Source organism: Nomascus leucogenys, chromosome 13, assembly GCF_006542625.1.
Source record: "Nomascus leucogenys isolate Asia chromosome 13, Asia_NLE_v1, whole genome shotgun sequence".
NCBI classification, from domain to species: Eukaryota; Metazoa; Chordata; class Mammalia; order Primates; family Hylobatidae; genus Nomascus; species Nomascus leucogenys.
The window spans coordinates 82,295,183-82,313,868 of record NC_044393.1 but is presented as its reverse complement, the minus strand read 5'-3'; the positions used below and the strand labels follow the sequence as shown (position 1 = coordinate 82,313,868).

The following is an 18,686-nucleotide window of genomic DNA, read 5'->3' as shown; positions in this document are numbered from 1 at the left end:
GAAAAGCAATAAAAAGTATCAGTAAGGATGCAGAGAAATTGGAACTCTCAAACAGTGCCAGTGGGAATGTAAAATGGTGCAGCCGCTTTGGAAAACAGTTTGGCAGTTCCTCAAGACATTAAACATAGTTACCATATGGAGCCAGTGATTCCATTCCTAGCTATATGCCCAAGAGAAATGAAAACATACGTGCACACAAAAACTTGTACACAGATGTCCTTAGCAGTGTTACGCGCAACAACCCAAAGGTGGAAACAATCCAAATATCCATCAACTGATAAATGGATAAAATGCAGTATATTCATACAATAGAATATTATTTGGCCATAAAAAGGAATGAAGTACTGATACATGGTACAATTGGAATTAACCTTGAAGTTACTATGGTAAGTGAAAAAAGGTCACAGAAGACCATATACGATTATAGTTATATAGAATATTCAGGATAGGCAAATTTATAGAGACACAAAATATATTAGTGGCTCCTTAGGCTGGGGGTGGGTGGGAACTGACAAAGTATACGGGATTTATTTTAGGGAGGACATAAACATGCTGGAACCAGATAGTGGTGATGGTTGCAAAACTCTGAATGTACTAAAAACCAATGAATTGTATACTTTCAATAGGTGAATTGTGCAGCAGTGAATTATACCTCAATATAGCTGTTAAAAGAACAGCAGCTATGGCTCTGAGTGGGGAGAGTGAAGAACCAACACCTCTCTAGCAGTGAAGAGGAAATACATAAAACAGTGAAAAATGAAACCTGGCGTCTCAAAAAGCGAGGTGTTGTGAAAGCTGATTCCTTTACGTTCTTACTACCAGGAGGACATCAACTTTTCTCTTTTAGTTCACTTGGTTTTTTATTTCTTTCTCCTTCTTAAGTAACATGTAAGAAACAACAGATTTCCATTCTTTCCCAGCACTGACACTTCCTACATCTTTCATTATAAAAAAAATTCTCCCAACTTCTCCAAGTGTCCCTGTCTGCAAAGCTAAAGTATTAATTAATAACTGTTCTAAGAGACTCACAACACTGCTGGAAAAATCGAATTAGAAAATGCACAGAACTAGCTGAGGTAATGGTACAATTCTAAAGACAGGGAAAGGTTCAGGTTTCCTTTGTCTGAATTTCTGGCTTGAGCAACACTGAGGAGAATGGTTACCTTTCCCGTGTGAAAGGAAAATAAATCTTGGGACCCCAAAATCACTAAGCCAAAGGGAAAAGTCAAGCTGGGAACTGCTTAGTGCAAACCTGCCTCCCGTTCTATTCCTTAAAAAAATAGCTACCAAGATTTTTTTAAAAAGCTACATAACTCCCTCACATTTTGTCCACACAGAAATTCCTCATGGACAAAGAACAGACAGAACTCAACGTCATCTCTCTGGTCACAGAGATTAATTCGTATCTGATTGCTTCCTTTGGAAGCTAATCAGAAACTCAAAAGAATGCAACCGTTTGTCTCTATCTATGACCCAGAGGCCCCTCCTCGCTTGACTTGCCCCACCTTTCCAGACGAAACCAATGTATATTTTACACATATTGGTTGATGTCTCATGCCTCCCTAAAATGTATAAAATAAAAATATAAAAACTAGCTGTGCCCTGACTACCTTGGGCACATTTCGTAAGGACCTGAGGCTATGTCATGGCTGCGTCCTTAACCTTGGCAAAATAAACTTCCTAAACTGATTGAGACCTGTCTCAGATACTCTTTGGTTTATGCTTTTGGGGCGGGAAGGTTGGGGGGGAGAGAGAATTAAAGTGAAATTAGAAATCTGGAAGGAGGCCGGGCACAGTGGCTCATGCCTGTAATCCCAGCACTTTGGGAGGCCGAGGTGGCAGATCACCTGAGGTCGGGAGCCTGACCAACATGGAGAAACCCCGTCTCTACTAAAAGTACAAAATTAGCTGGGCGTCGTGGCGCATGCCTGTAATCCCAGCTACTTGGGAGGCTGAGGCAGAAGAATTGCTTGAACCCGGGAGGCAAAGGTTGGGTGAGCCAAATTGCACCATTGCACTCCAGCCTGGGCAACAAGAGCGAAAATCCGTCTCAAAAAAAAAAAAAAAAAAAAAAAAAGAAATCTATAGAAGGAGAGATGCTGGGTTTTTATCTGGATATGTTAAGTTTAAGGTGTTATATCCTTAGGTAGTCAAATATGCAAGTCTGGAGCTCAGCAGAGAGAATGATACTGGAAATTTTAAAAGTGATAAATATTTGAGGAGATGAGATCACTCGGGGATAATATGCAGAATAAGAAAAGCAAGTGAGGTCCAGGACCAACACTCCAGGAAAGAGTATCATTAAAAAGATGGTTAGAAAGTAACTAGAGAGGAAGAAAGAAGCCAGGGAACATTGCAGAGGACCAAAGAGAAGAGAATACCAGCAGAGTCAAAGGCTATGGGAAGGCTAAGAGGGAGAAATGTACAACTTAAGGTCCCCAGTGACCTTGACAAGAAGGGTTTCAATGGATCGTTGAGTGGAACTCAGTAGTGGGATAAGCAGTGAATGACTAATAAGGAAAAAGAAACCAAAGTCAATCATACATTGTCCCTCACCAGCATGTACACTCCTTTAAAAAGAAAAGGAGAAAGGAAGACGACGCTCCTCTGATGCAGCAAAGAATAAAAGAGATTAGGAATCATTCACATAAACAGGATGTAAATCTGCACTAGCTTGTCCCAATTTAAAGCTACCAGAAATAAACTGAAATATGTTGTTAATATTTATATACACTCTCCGACTGCCCACAAGATTGAGAAAGAGTTGTTTGCCTTTAGCTGCAGACACACTAAGGATGAAAACACAATGCCCCATTGAAATCGTTCCCTGCCCCACTCCAACCACAAAATATTAAATAAAAAAAATAAAACATTATGTTGCAGCTAGCTCAGTTGCTTACATCCTGCTGGGATCAAGGTTTTCACCACTGATCTAAAAAAGACAAAAGAGCAGGCAAGATCATTAAAATACCTCATGATTCCTTAAGCTGAATTGAATTAGTAAAGCCCAAGAACTTTTGAGGTTTTAATTTCAATTAATTGCAATTTCTACCCTTCAGAAAAAAATAACACACATACCCCTCTCTCACAAGTTATTTCTAAAGCCACAGAACAGTATGTAGTAATACTCAATGCAGCATCACAGTTAGTGAAAGAAAATATTAATCCTGGATGGCAATGTGGTATAAATGCCAGTTAGAAACCTGGACTTGAATACCAGCTCTCTACTAAATAGACATGGGACTTTCAAGACATCATAGACTTCTCGAAATTTCAGGTTCCTCAGAAATTGACTGTAAGAGCTACATACAAAAATATATATGAATGTAACACTTAAAAAAAAGCAAATTAAAAGTAACAATGAATTAATTCCTGTATCTGTAACATTTACCATCTAGAGGGAAGGAAAGGAGATAAGAGATACTCTGGATGTTCCTAAGGCCCAGCTGCATCCCTCTCCTTCTCACAGCTTGATTAGTAAAGTCCTGCGTATATTGCATATGATAATTCTGTATCATTCTAATAAAAAGCCCCTCTTCGATTAAGTTAGGTGATTTCAATTCCTGGCACTTATAACCAAAAGAGGCCTAATCCACAGAGTAAGAACCAATTCTCTCTTTCCTCTGTGATTCTACGGTCCCTCCAAACAAAATATTACAATGAACTGAGAGAAGTGACAAAACAGGTATGCATGGCCTCCTGGGCCAGAAAGTGAAGGCAGAATCCCTATTTTATGGTTCTTTGTAAACACATCTCTCCTACAACACACACATGGACCAATGTCCAGAATGGAGAAAACAGTCAAATTTTGAGGGCAAATGAGTTCATGAGTAAAAGAATGAGCAATGCAGGATGGCAATACGAGCAGAAGTCTGGGATGAAAGATGATGATCTGGGGTCTTTCTTCTACAAGGGGCAGGTGGTTAGCTACCTGTCATAATGGAGGAGATCCCTAAGAAAGTAAGACTCAAATGAAGTATCAGTGACAATGACAATGAAATCCTGACAGCAACAAAAAGGAGAACTATGCTCATAACAGCCATTCTTTCCTAATTACTCACAACATGCTGAGCATTGTGTTAAGTACTTTACTTGGATTATATCTCATTTCATCCTTAGGACAGCCCTATAAGGAAGGTACTACCTTATCCCCATTTTATAGACAAGGAAACTGAAGTTCAGAGATAAGAGAACAGAGAACACAGTTTTGGAGACTGTCCCTTTTTAGGGGTGTTAGAAAACAGGGAAAGTGTTTTAGAAGAGAGGACAAAGTGATATTAGTACTCTATAATGCTAGGGAAGCCAAGGCTAGAAAGAGAGCCAACAGCACTGTCTGTACTGCCTCTTCCTTCTCACTGCAAACAGGTTTTCACCCCTGGGACTCTACTAAAACATCTGTTGCTAAAAGTCCCAAATAATTATTTTGCTCCATCCAAGAAACCCACTTTGGCCTTTAATCAAATAGCCACAGCACTTGTTTCTACTGCCCACTCGTGCCTTCTTGAAACGCTGTCATCCACTGGCTCCACAACCCTCCACTCTTCTGCTTTCCTGCCATGTCACCAGTTATTCCTTCTCAGGAACCTCATCCTCAGCCTGTTCCTTAAATGCAGTAAACTCTTCTCAACCCCCTCATACTCTCTCCAGCTGAGCTCATTTGCCCCTAATCTTCAATTATCTACCTGCTACCAACTCTCACACATATTGGCCAGATTACTCCCCTGAGCTGTAGACCTCTAACTTAATATGACTTAAATGGAACTCATCATATTCTTCCCCAAACCTACTTCTTCATGTTCTCTACATCAGTAAATGGTAATGCTTGCCCCAGTAAAAAATCCTTACCTCTCCTCCTCCCTCATACCCAAGCCATCACCAAGTCTCTTTACTGCTACCTCTTTCTCTCTCAAATGGGCCTCCTTCACTCCATTGCCACGGTTACCTTGCTCATGCAGACCATGTTGCCTTTTGCCGGGATTATTAAAACTGTCCTCAAACTAGTCTCTCCTTCCCTCCAGTCCTTTCCTCTTCCCCTCTACTGTAAGCTCACTGCAGGTATGAGTTTCTGATTTATCACTGTATTCCAGTATTTGGCATGACACCGATTGGCAAAATAGCATATGATAGGCAATAAATGAGTATTTGTTGATAAAGGAATGAAAAAGTGGGCTCCAGCAGAATGGGAGAGAGAGAGGCCTGATTACAGATAAGAGGTGGTAAGAAAGTAAGTGTTATAGATTATAACCTCCTGATTTTAGAAGCCCACAATAAAAAATATTTCACACAAAACCATGCTCTCAAAAAGGTAACCTTACCAAGCTAAACATGAGAACATGAAGTAGAGTTACGAGCTGAAAGATACACACTGTAAGAGCCAACTTTAATAATATGGCAATAAAATCTATTTTATATTTAAAAAACAGAAAAGTAACAGGATGAAGAAAGTGTTTATTCTTTAAACACACTTCCAATTACCCAGCAGGTTTTAAAACCAGACTTCCTAGAGAAGTAAAATGTTACTTATTCTCCCAGATCATCTACTAACTTCCAGCCCCAAGCGATCCCTAGGTATCTCATCTTCAAGTGCTACCATGAAAAAAGGCAGAAGGCTAAGAAGAGGCACATGTTAAGGAACAGTCACAGTTGCAGAAGGCAAGAAGCATCAACAGTATAAAGCTACATCATCAAGCTGTGAAAAATGTTCAATATTTAAGGTGAGATAAGACTATCTGAATCTAAATTTAACATCCAGGGAACCTTGAATTAGTCATTTGGCTGGAAAACTCATGTTTGCAGCCAAAAAGCTGCCTTACTTGGTCACGAAGCAAAGACACACACAAGGTAGAAGAATTAGTTCTGTTCTATTACTTATCTGCTGAGACTTTAATATCAGGGTTATGCTTTTCCCCACTGACAGACAAAGGCAATAACCACAGAATGTCTATTTCCCTACGATTATGCTCTAAAAGGTAAGAAAGTAGTGAACTCAGAGTGTAGATTTTATATAAAAACTTTATAATTTTATAAAAAGAAACATATAATCAATTAGATTAAAATGGTCTTTGTTTTACCTGCCCATATTTCTCATACGCACTTCCTTAATAAGCCTGGCTGAGCTACTATTTTTCATTTCAAATAGGACATGGAGCCCATTTAATCTTCAAGGTTATCTAATACCTACTTCTAAGGGATAGAAATACGTTTTACCACTTATTAATAAGTCTTCATGTAAAAAGGGGTTACTATTTAAAGAGTGCTGACTAATTCTCCATCTGCTCTATGAAAAGAGCAAGAAAAAATTAGTAGTAATATAGAATGAAACACAGTAAAAATAACAAGAATACTGAAGTGGGGCCTGGCGCTAGTCACTTCCTTCCTGTGTTACTCCCTCCTTGTCAAGTCAGGTTTCTGAGTTCTGGAGAGATGACCTCAAAAGTCTAATCCTGATGTATGCCAAATTAGTGGCTAAAATTAGAAAATAAACCCAGGCCCTCTTTCTTTGAATTAAAGTATCAGTATCATTCTTTTGAAATCCTTTCCCCCATTCCAAAAATAACATTTCATCATAGTGGAATATTAGAAAAATGATCGATAAATCCACTTCCCAGGGATAATAAAAGCTAAGATTTTAGGTGCATATTCTTAGTGCTTTGTTGTTCTTAGTACAAGTGCTTTGTTGTTCTTAGTACTATATTGTTCTTAGTACAAGAATGCCCCTAGAGGAATTGTTTAAACAATAAAATTTGATTCTCAAGTGACCTAATTAAAATCCAGGCACTCTGTGGCTGCTTTTCATGCTTCTCAACATGTCCAGCTATCTCTGAGGCCTGTCACTGACCACAATGTGAGGTATGGGCAGGAAAATGGATATTTAGTATAGATATCGTCCTTCTGAGGACAAACAAAATCAGGCCCATGACATCGGTTGGACACATCATCTTTACATAAGCCAGAAAGCAAACTTACATGGTGGAAAAAGACTACTTCTAATCTTAATTGCACCACGAACAAGCTTTGTGAACTGTCAAATTTTTTCAGCTTTCACATTTCTCTGGGTAAATCTGGGATTAATAATAATGCCCCTGCCTGTGAGGAGGCAAGTGGTGAGGCTCACTCAGGTGAGATACCAGATGGCAGATGGCTTTGCAAAGCGTGAATACTACAAAACTGCAAAATTCTATGATGTTTGTGATGTTATCTAAAGAGTGTTCTCAAACTTCAGTGTGCATAAGAATCAACTAAGGCAGAGTCCTGTGTGCCCTGCATCCAAACATTCCAATTTAATGACCACTGCTTCTTGGGGAAATTTGCATTTCCAACTCTCTAGTGACACTGGTGATGTGGGTCCATAGACCCACTGTGAGTAGTGCTAAAAATAATAACTTCCACTAAATGACCTTATTTGCATATTTTTCTTATTCATTCATTCATTAAAACTGGCCACGCATGGTGGCTTACACCTGTAATCCCAGTATTTTGGGAGGCTAAAGTGGAAAGACTCTTGAGAACAGGAGTTCAAGGCCAGCCTGGGCAATCACTGTGAGACACTATCTCTTATAAAAAAAAAAAAAAAAAAAAAAAAAAAAAAACAACTTTAAATAGCTAGGCATCATGTCATACACCTGTAGTCCCAACTACTCAGTAGGCTAAAGCAGGAGGATCTCTTGAGCCCAGGGCGGGTCAAGGCTACAATGAGCCATGATGATTGCCAGCCTCCGCGAAAGAGTGAGACCACATCTCCATAAAAATAAACTTGTAGGCATTTAGTATGTGCCCAGCCCTAAATCAGGCTGCAAACACAAAGTTCCCTCCCCTTATAAACTCACAGTCCAATCTGATTAGAGACTATAGCAAGAGGATGGGGCAGGATCTAGAAGACCCGGACAATTTGAAATACAGCCTGAGAGACACATGAAGGTGCTTTAATCATATACGACACCACCCCTACACATCATCAATGGAAGAATTTCTTTTGACATAGGTTTGTTAGTTCATTTTTGCAATGAAAAGATCCAGTATTATTTTGGGCTCGGAGTGCCTTCCCTATTATAACAATAGCAAGTGCACAAAAATGACAAAACCTAAGGCAGCTCCCACTCTAGCAAATAGAGAAGTGGCCTTGATACAGCATGATGGCTGACATCTAAATAAAGTTCTGACAGTCCATGAAACAGATTGTCTCTATTCCTTTGACTGGTCAGATCTTTAATTTGAACCTGCTATAATATCTAAAACAAGAGAAATCGAGAGTAGGTTGTTTTGTTTTTTTAACTTTGCCACATAAAACACAAAGGTTTAAGAAATGTAATATTGAGTAACATCTCTGGCCTATTCAGCCAAGAAGCCTTTTTCTAATGACTATAACCAAAGGACAATACACAACCAGAATGATAGCTGTCCAAACTCATTTTTACAAAAGAACTATGAACATTATCGACATTTCTCAGTCACTGTATATGTGATGGAGCTATTATCCATTAATTTATTTAAGTCTTATTAGAAAGTATATAGACTTGGGACCTTTCATGGTAATGAGTTATATATTTTAGTTAACAATTGGAGTAACAAGTCCCATATGTAAAAAAATTAATTCATTTGTTCTAAAAATATTTCAGTTAAGCTGCAGGGGACATATCCTAGTTGAAGAATAGTGGAATTTCTTCTATATGTCCCTGGTTCATCCTATTCATCCCCTTCAATATTTAATAGTTGAGTATATTTAAGGCATGTTCTCACGATATGTGTAATCAAAAGTAGAGATTTAATCAAATGGAATCATAATCACTGAAGTTAAATTTACTTGCTTCCCGCTTGCTTTGATTCGAATTAACTACTCATCTAAATTACACGGAGGCCCTTCCTGATTCCAAGCATGACCAGGTGCTACATGCAGTGCTTGGGAATGGCTATAAGAAGCCACAAGGACAAATGCCTGACCTTGCTTCAAAGCTGCTCTTAAATGACTTTTCTGTAAAATAAAATGACCAATTCCACCATGTCCTGCATTTCGGATACTTAGAAGAAGGGTAACTAATATAGAAAGAAGAGATAACACGAAATGCTATTTATGTGAAATAGAAACTCATGCCTGAATCTAGCCACAGCTCTAAAAAAAAGTCACAAGCAATATTTCATTTATTTCTCCTTCCATAAACATTGTATTCATACTATAAAACTATCCTTGAGGCCTAGGCCTTTAGCCTTCCTCACAGATAAAACCGTTTTATAAGAATGTTCTATTACATCAGTAGGCCCTCATTCTGAATTCTGGCCTCCAAATTATAACAAATATTTCAAAAGTACATTTTTCCAATTTTAGAGCAATAATTCAATGTATTTCTGAAAATCTATAGTCTACACAGACTGAAACCAGGAGGAAAAAAAGAGTTTTAGAAAATGAGGCAAATATCAACCTTGAGAAGAACCATCAGTATATTATAAACGATTCAGTGTTAGAATTATTCAGCAATTACGCAGCTAACATGGACAATCAATTACATGACAGATACATGGGTGACAGAAAAGGATGTACAATCCCTTACAATACAGTATAGTATGTGTCACGTGTGCTCAAAAGTCGTTTGGCCACTCCTTCAGATTCCAGATGTATCAAAGATACAAGTATTAAGAATGAGACTATATAAGTACTAGAAAAGTGTTGAAAATTTTATTTATAATCCAAGAGTAGGGAAGCTCTAAGTATGACACAAAACCCAGAAGCTATAAAACCTGATAAATATAGCCTCATAAAAAATTAAAACAAATGTCTACATGCCCAGAAACATCATGAAAGTCAAAAGAGAAAGAAACTGGCAGAAAATTACAAAATGAATCCCAAAGAACAAATTTCCTAGATATGTAAAGAGTTCCTACAAATCAGTAAGAGGCAAACATATTAGAAAAACAATTCATTGAAAAGGAAATCAACACTATTTAAATATTGTACTGTTGAAAATTTCAAACATTAAAAAAGTGAAGATAATAGGATAATGAACCACCTTGTACCTATCACCCTGCTTCAGTATTATTTCATGGCTTATTGTATCTATATCTTCACTCACTTACAACCCATTTTATTTTGAAGTAATACATCCATATATAACCCAGATATCATGACAAGTTACTTTTATACAAATGAAAAGAAGTGTAGCCTTACAATAAAAATGCAAATCCAAAAATACCATTTTTCACCTCTCAGATTGGCAAAGATAAAAGTATTTGATAATACAATCTGTTGGCAAGGGGATATAGGAACTCTCAAACATTATCCATGACATGAAAAATTGGTATCATCTCTAAGAAAAGCACACTTGGCAATAGTTAAAATTTAATCAACACTTGGGAGGCCGAGGCGGGCGGATCACGAGGTCAGGAGATGGAGACCATTCTGGCTAACACAGTGAAACCCCGTCTCTACAAAAAATACAAAAAATTAGCTGGGCGTGGTGGCAGGCGCCTGTAGTCCCAGCTACTCGGGAAGCTGAGGCAGGAAAATGGCGTGAACCCAGGAGGCGGAGCTTGCAGTGAGCCGAGATCACGCCACTGCACTCCAGCCTGGGCGACAGAGCAAGACTCCATCTCCAAAAAAAAAAAAGGAATCAACACAGAGGTAAGCAAAAACAGTGAAAACGGCATATCAAGAATCTGGCTGCTTTCATTCTCACGTCTTAGCGTTCTTTGAGTAATGCCTTCCTTCCCCCTTTAAACTCCATAAGGACAGAGACCACATATAATTTGTTGGGCATTTTAGCCCAATGTCTGGTCCGTGGCAGATATTTCATAAATGTGGAATGGAATTTATTCTTGCAATCAACAAATATTTATTATGGGTCAGGTGGGCACTGTGCTAGATTCTGGAGATACACCAGTGCTGAACAAGACAAACTAGTGCTCTCTTCTCTTCCATTGTAGAGGCAGCCAATAAATAACCAAATATATAAAGATACACATATATAATAAAATTAATGAACGATGTCAAGTTGGTTTAAAAACAGGTATTATATTTTTCAATATTAAAATTTAGTTTTATGAACATTCATACCCCCATAGGCATTTTAATTTCTAATAATTTATTGTGATTAAAATAACCTGAGTAATAATTTAATTTTTTGATAATGAATTACTTTCACTATAACTTGAGGTGCAAAATAGAGATGAAAAAGCAAAGACTACAACCCTACTAACCAAACACAACCACTTTTAGCATTAAAGTATATTTCTTTCCCATGTTTTCCATGAAGCTTTCTTCAATATCACAACAAGCCCAAAACCCACAAAGTTCTCTGCTTTTCACATCTGACATTTAATCTTTCTCTTCATAACAGAAGTCAATGAACCTTTTAAAATGGTTTCCTTCCATAAGAGAGAAAGGTCTCCCTTGAAGCAACGGCTCCAACTCACTCAACGCTTTCTGCACTCTCTAGGACCAACAGCTCTACCTAAGTGAAGCTGACCTCCACCATCCCTTCCTGCAATGAATTTTTGCCTTCCCATTTAAACAGGTCCATCTCCCTCACACATACCAACCATTCTCTTTTCCCACATTCTTTTCTTCCATATTCTTGACAAGATACCACATCTTTGAGAAGTTTTTCTTCCATCTCTTCCTTATGCTTTTCTTATTTGTTAAGTATAGAACTCCTCCAGCTTCTTTCAAATAAAAATAAAATAAAAATACTCATGAATTAGATTTTGGGAAAGAATCAACAATTAGGCAGCAGGAGTTGAAGAAATTGATTCTGAAATGCAGAGGCTTCAGGCCACAGTCACCATCTGAAGTTGAAGACGCTGCCTGTCTTTCTAGAGAAATAATGGGTAGCAGGTGGTTCTGGTAAATTAGCAAGGCACATGTTACTCTAATGTTTATCAAGTTGGCAATAATTGTGGTTGAATATTTTCCTTTAATAGTAAGTGGAGGCTTAAAGACACTGATAGATTATGAATGAACAGAAAAGACAAAATATTTCTCCTATAAATAGACAACAGATAGTTTGGGAGATCAAAAACAAAATAAAATAAAATAATAAGTAGGTCACCAAAGTGATTTTTTTAAAAACTGGCTGGGAAAGTATCCTGGCTCTGTAGGAATTAAAAGCAAGAAAGAATTCACTAGTTTGTTTCCTTCTACATTTCTAGCAAAATAGCACACAATATTAATTCTCTTTACATAAAGACAAATGAAAACAAGCCTCCAATGCATCACAACCAGAATATATTTAATAAGATGATGAAACTTTTGGGGAAAATTACAGTATGGGTATCTTGTCTCAGAATAGCTAATGTTTTGGAACAGGATATTTCACTGGAGGGTGGGGGAGAAAATATGCATGTTGGGAAACAGGATTCATGGATTTTTTGGTCTCTGTTCCAACTTTCCTTAAAAAAATAAATTCATATATCTTTAGCCATAAAATTCTTTGAATGGTAAACAATAATAAATAATGCCAAGTATTGTGATTTTACTTCTCTCTGAAATAAATGCTACTAATACCTTCCTAAGTAAAATTCAATGCACAAAAGCACCACAAGCTTCAAGTGATAATTTGACAATATTGCTTCTAAAATTCCAATCTTCTAGAAGCAACAATGCTGATCATTTTTGAATGACTGTGCTTAATTCAAGAGAATTAATTCCTGAAAAGTTTTAAAGCATTTGACAGCACACAACCACTAGAGACTAGCTCAAAATTATCAGTCCTTTGGAATCCCAGCCCCAAAATTTCATCTTTGATCTTCTAACAAAGTGGTTTACTCTAAATATTTGCTTTCTCTGTACTATTTTGTCTGATAATAAACAGTTTGGGTCCCAAATTTTGAATTTGTATGTTTTATAAAATGGGATTATGTTTACACATACAACCAAGGCAAACAGCTCATTCACTTGTTAGTGTCCAATATATCCTGCCTACAAAACCTTTCTAAAATTCTGACAAAAGACACTTAACAGGGAAAAAAATCCTGCTGCTGACTCATTCCTCATAGAGAAACATTTAGTATTTCCCAAGGAAGTGTACTGAATTTCTATTACACTTCTAGTGCTATAATTTCCACTCATGAATTCTGGAAGGGGTTTAGGCAAGGGGAAAAAAAAAGATGAAACTCCTATGAAAGACACAGTGCTTTTAAAGGTACTATAATGAGATCTGCAGAAAAGTTATTAATCCATGCCCTTTTATTTCCAATATATACTATAGTAATGTTATTTCCCTAGGAAAGTACACTGTATTCATCTAGGAACTTGCAGCAATGGGCAAAGAGCAAACCAGAATTTTAGAGTATTCATCAGTAAGGAGTCAAAAGGTCTTCGTGAGAATCCAGGTACCAGGCAAAGAAAGAAGAAAGGCAAAAGTTCAAAGAACCATTCTCCAGCTTCTCTGGATCATGATGTAAGTGATCATAGAACATGGAATTTAAGGAAGGCACTGATAATAAACATGTATTCATATACACATGCATTTTATACAAGTATGCATGCATGTTATAGTACTTACTGGTGCTATTCCACTAAGCACCACAACCATATAAGCTCAACTAAAGCAAGCAACTCTGTAAGACAGGTATTATTTTTTGCAAATCACAAAGTGGGGATACAAAGTCAGGTCTGTTCTCCAAAACCCATCAAATATTTACTTTTGGTGTTTTTGTTTGCTTGGTTTTGGTTTTTTGGGTTTTTTGTTTGTTTGTCTGAGATGAAGTTTCACTCTGTCAACCAGGCTGGGGTGCAGTAGTGTGCTCGGCTCACTGCAACCTTCACCTCCCCGGTTCAAGCAATTCTTGTGCCTCAGACTCCCAAGTAGCTGGGACTACAGGCATGCACCACCATGCCCAGCTAATTTTTGTATTTTTCGTAGAGTTGGCGTTTCACTGTGTTGGCCAGGCTGGTCTCAAACTCCTGACCTCAAGCAATCTGCCCACCTTAGCCTCCCAAAGTGCTGGGATTATAGTCATGAGCCACTGTGCCTGGCCAAATATTTACTTTGAAACATTCTGTGGCAGGAGAAGGATAAAGGGTAGTTCCATTCAGCAAACATAGTACTTTTCAATCAAGTTTACAAGGAAATTAATTTTTGAAATGTTAATGTATAATTGAAATCAATGTTATTTACATATGCAAAAGAACACAGAAATACAGTATTAATTTTTCCAAAAAATTTAAGTAAGTCTATAGAGAACTCTATACTAAATGAGTTATTTCTCCTTAATTTTATCTTCCTTTAAAAAAATTTGAGCCCTAGGTATAAACAGTAGATATTTCCTTAACAACATATCTACAAGATTATGATTTCTTCTTGTTTGTCACACATGATCTCTTAGTATATGATAGTCACAAAGTTAGAATCTGAATTCAATTTCAGTACTCTCCATAGGAAATAAGAACTATGAAATTCAAATCTTATTGTTTTAAAAATTCCTGAGACTGATTTGTCTATTGGAAAATATCATTACACATTAAAGAAGAAAGCATGAGATACAGGAAAGACCATGGATTTTAGAATCAAATGGACTAGTATTCAACACCAAGACAAGCCACCTTTTCTAAGAGCTTGCTAATTATTCAATCTCTGAGCTCCAGTTCTCCTAACTGCAATATGTGGATACCAATAACTAGCTCATACAGTTGTAGTGATAATTAAGTGAGATAATATACATAAATTGCCTTGAACATTGCTGAGTACTTAGTATGTGTACAATAGCTGCTACATTATTTGATTCAATTTATTTATTCTTTAAATATGTTTAAATATCAACAATCTTTGCTATAAATATGTCCATATTTTTCATTCAGTGACAATATGCTTTAAATTTTTCAACAACATTAAAAAACAGACAGCTGAATTATGCCTAGTCAAGCTGTTTTTACCAATCTAAGTTTGTATGGACTATAGTATCCTTTTTTTTTTTTTTTTTTTTAAGACAGAGTCTCGCTCTGTCACCTAGGCTGGACAGCAATGGTGCGATCTTGGCTCACTGCAACCTCCGCCTCCTGCGTTCAAGCAATTCTCCTGCCTCAGCCTCCAGAACAGCTGGGATTACAAGCATGCACTACCATGCCCAGCTAATCTCTGTATTTTTAGTAGAGACGGGGTTTCACTAGCAGTACAGGCTGGTCTCAAACTCCTGACCTCAAGTGATCTGCCTGCCTCAGCCTCCCAAAGTGCTGGGATAACAGGCGTGAGCCACTGCTCCTGGCCTGTATGGGCTATAGTATCTTAAGTTCAAGAAAACAACATCAACAGAAGGTAAGTTACTTACGCCCTGCCCTAGAAAATGTGCAATAAATAGAGTTGTCAAAAATACAAACTACACTCCCACCTACCTTGGTTGGTTCTCCACAGTAAGGTTCTCCCCCCGCTGATAGCCACTGTCTGCCACCTGGGTTGTAGACCTCTTCACAATTTGCTTCAGCTCCTGCTCCAAGCGCTCTATGATTGCCTTAACTGTCTCTGGGATCTTCTTCAGTTTGGCCAGGCCCTTAATGAGGATACCCATAAACAGGGTGCTGTTTTCCTCTGGATCCAATTCTAAATCTTCCTTGAGGTCCTGCAGATTTATCTCCCTCACTGAAAAATTAAATAATAACAATAATAGATACAGACTCCACTCAAAAACCCCAAAACAGAGCAGTCTAATAAATGAAATCACTGCCTTGATTACTCTCTTAAAGAATTAAAGAGGATTTTTCAATTAAATTATATTTGCACAGTAACCATCCAAGAGGCATAAAATAACATTTATATTCCTCAAATCATACCCATCAGTTAGTAATAAGAGGCAGATGCAATAAAAATTAGTAAACAAATCACCATGGGAAGTTTTCCACAGACCACTACTTCTGCCATGAGTCCGCTGGCTCATGACATTTATTAGGCACTCGCTGTTTATAAAATGCCATATGTGGTGCTGCAAGAGAATTCTGAAGAGCTGGATCCTAGCCTCAGGTTTGTATTTGTTAGTTAAAAGTGGTAAGTCGCTGGAGAAAAAGACATCATAAATACACATGGGGGAAGAGTGGTAAATAAATTAAAATTATAATAAATGTTTTAAAAAGATTAAGGGAAAACAATACATACAAGCGAGACAAGACTTTGAGGAAATAGAGTAATGAAGAGGTATTTCATAAATACAAAAGAACAACCTATTTTTCTTTAAACATATGTCTGCTACAACATCATTATCTATAGGAGACAGATCTTGCTAATAATCCATGAAAGGCTTCTGAGAAGTAATGTTATACATCAAAAGCCTCTGTAGATCTTTAGAATACAGCATTCATTCAAACAATTTGGCACTGAAATGGAAGAAATAACTAAAACTTTAGTTTTTAACCCCTGTGGCAAGTTGAGAGAGGAGAGAACTGCTGATAGACAATCTCTGTTATCTACTGAAAGCCATAGGCCTTGCTCTCCAAAGTATGAATATACATATGCAAAACTTCACATAGCAATTCCGGGTTTCGCAACTGCCAAAAAAAACAGGAGGTTACAAATCTCTGACTTAAAAGTAACTGCCTCATTTTAAAAATGGCTGGATTAAGACATACAAAAGCAAATGTGAGTACAGGGCTGAAGATGGAGCCTAATAGTCAAAAGTTTTCCCCATCCACCTCTGTCCTCCATCCTTCAAAACAAATGCAAGAGTTTACAAATCTGCAATATCCTGAAAGAATGAATACATTCTTCCGTAGTAGATTTAAACACAACTAGACTACAAGCCATTCTAAGTTATTCAGCACTACTGGAATGGTACTGAAATCTACTAGGGAAGAAAGAAAACATCCCAGTATATGGAATGAGTTCTTGTAACTGCTACATAAAGTCCCTAAAACCTCTACTTCAGATGATGGGAAATCCACCGTCGGGCATTCTCCTCAGTCCCTATTTTGGAGGTTTCCAACTTATAAAATGCTCTTAAGGAGGATTCTGGGAAGACTGCAGAGTAGGAAGCACCAGGAATCTCCTCACCTACGTGACTGTACTGGCAGAATCTGTCTGATGTAACTATTTTGTAACTCTGGAGTCTATGGAAGGCTTGCAACTTCCAAGGGAACGCTTGGATGGTAAATTGTGGTGGATTTCAATTACAGCTCTTACCACAGTAGCTACCCAACACTGTGGCAGACATCCCTGTACCTGTTCCTGGAGTACCTTGTACACACCTGGTGGGAAGACAGTGTGGGCAAAAAGAACCCTGCCTGCCAAGTATCAAGAATCTATGCTCTGATCGCTGATTGCTTCCTCTAATCACAGAGGTACAAAGAGGCGGGTGACCATTGTTGTTGCACCTCCTCCAATTTTTCAAGCCCCTCCTACTCTTGCTGAAGTCAATTCCAGGGAATTTAAACAGCCAGCAGCCTTCCCCCACCGCCTTTATTTTTCTCTTGGTCCCCTTTTTAAAGCCAAACATTAGGACTAGGACATTCAAAAACAAATGCATGTATTGAAAAAATTATAAAGTGACTGTGCATGCTCATGTAAAGGTGCAGGTTTAGAAAAGCTTAATTTGAGGAGATCTTAAATTAACACCCAGGCTGATCCTTAGGATAGACACTGGCTACAATAATTTATAAAACAAAACAATAACAACATCAAAACCCAGCAAACCCTGGAAAAGAGGGAGAATGTGATTTCTGGAGTCACCACATCATTAAACTCAAATGCCCAGTTTTCAACAACAACAAAAAATCACAAAGCATAGAAATAGAGAGGAAAATATGGCCCATTCAAAGGAAAAAAAATAAATCAACAGAAACTGTCCCTGAAAAAGACTTAATGGTAGATATATTAAGAAAAAAACTTTTTAAAAGTTTTTTTTTAAAGTTTTAACTGTTTTAAAGATGCTCAAATAAAAAATATAAGGTCAAGAAAATGATGTACAAACAAACTGGCAATATCAATAAAGAAATATAAAAACTAAAAAAAATAAAAAGAATAAGAAATTCTTGAGCTGAAAAGTATACTTGGAATGAAAAATTCACTAGAGGGATTCAAAGGCAGATGTGAGCAGGGAGAAGAAAAAAAAATCAGCAAACGTCAAGATAGGACAATGGAAATTATCACCTGAAGAACAGAATGAAAAAAGATTGAAGAGAAGTGAAGACAGCCCACAGGATACAATTTAGACATTGTGGGAGCTCTGAAAGGAGAAGAAAGAGAGAAAAGAGTAGAGAATATTTAAAGAAATAATAGCAGAAAGCATCTCAAATTTGATGAAATACATGAATATAAACATCCAGGAAGCTCAACATACTCCAGGTGAGAGGAACTCAAAGAGACCTACACCACAACACATTAGAATCAAACTTTCAAAATACAAAGAGAGAATCTTGAAAGTAGTGAGATAAGTTACTCATCACATACAGGATCCCCAATAAGATTATCCACAGATTTCTCATCAGAAACTTCTGAGGCCAGAAGGCAGTGGATTAATTCAAAGTGCGAAAACAAACAAACAAATAAAAAAAATGTCAACCAAGAATTCTGTATCTCACGAAACTGTCCTTCAAAAGTGATTGGGAAAAATTAAGACATTGCCAAGTAAACAAAAGCTACAGGATTTCAGTACCATCAGGACTGCCATGCAAGAAATGCTTTAGAAAGTCCTCCATGTTAAAATGAAAGGACATTAGACAGTAACTAGAAGGCATATGAAAAAATAAATATCTCAACAAAGATAAATGTCTAGGCAAT

At 37.4% G+C, this 18,686-nt stretch overlaps 1 protein-coding gene across 2 annotated transcripts in view; it reads right to left on the bottom strand.

Annotated features, from left to right (window-relative positions):
* EXOC4 (exocyst complex component 4) overlaps window positions 1-18,686 on the bottom strand; it is an 821,125-nt gene that overhangs the window by 701,888 nt on the left and 100,551 nt on the right. For both annotated transcript variants that reach the window (XM_003261356.1, XM_030825691.1), the window contains one exon: window positions 15,317-15,560. In XM_003261356.1, the coding sequence (XP_003261404.1) occupies window positions 15,317-15,560 (244 nt within the window). The remainder of the gene's footprint in view (window positions 1-15,316; window positions 15,561-18,686) is intronic.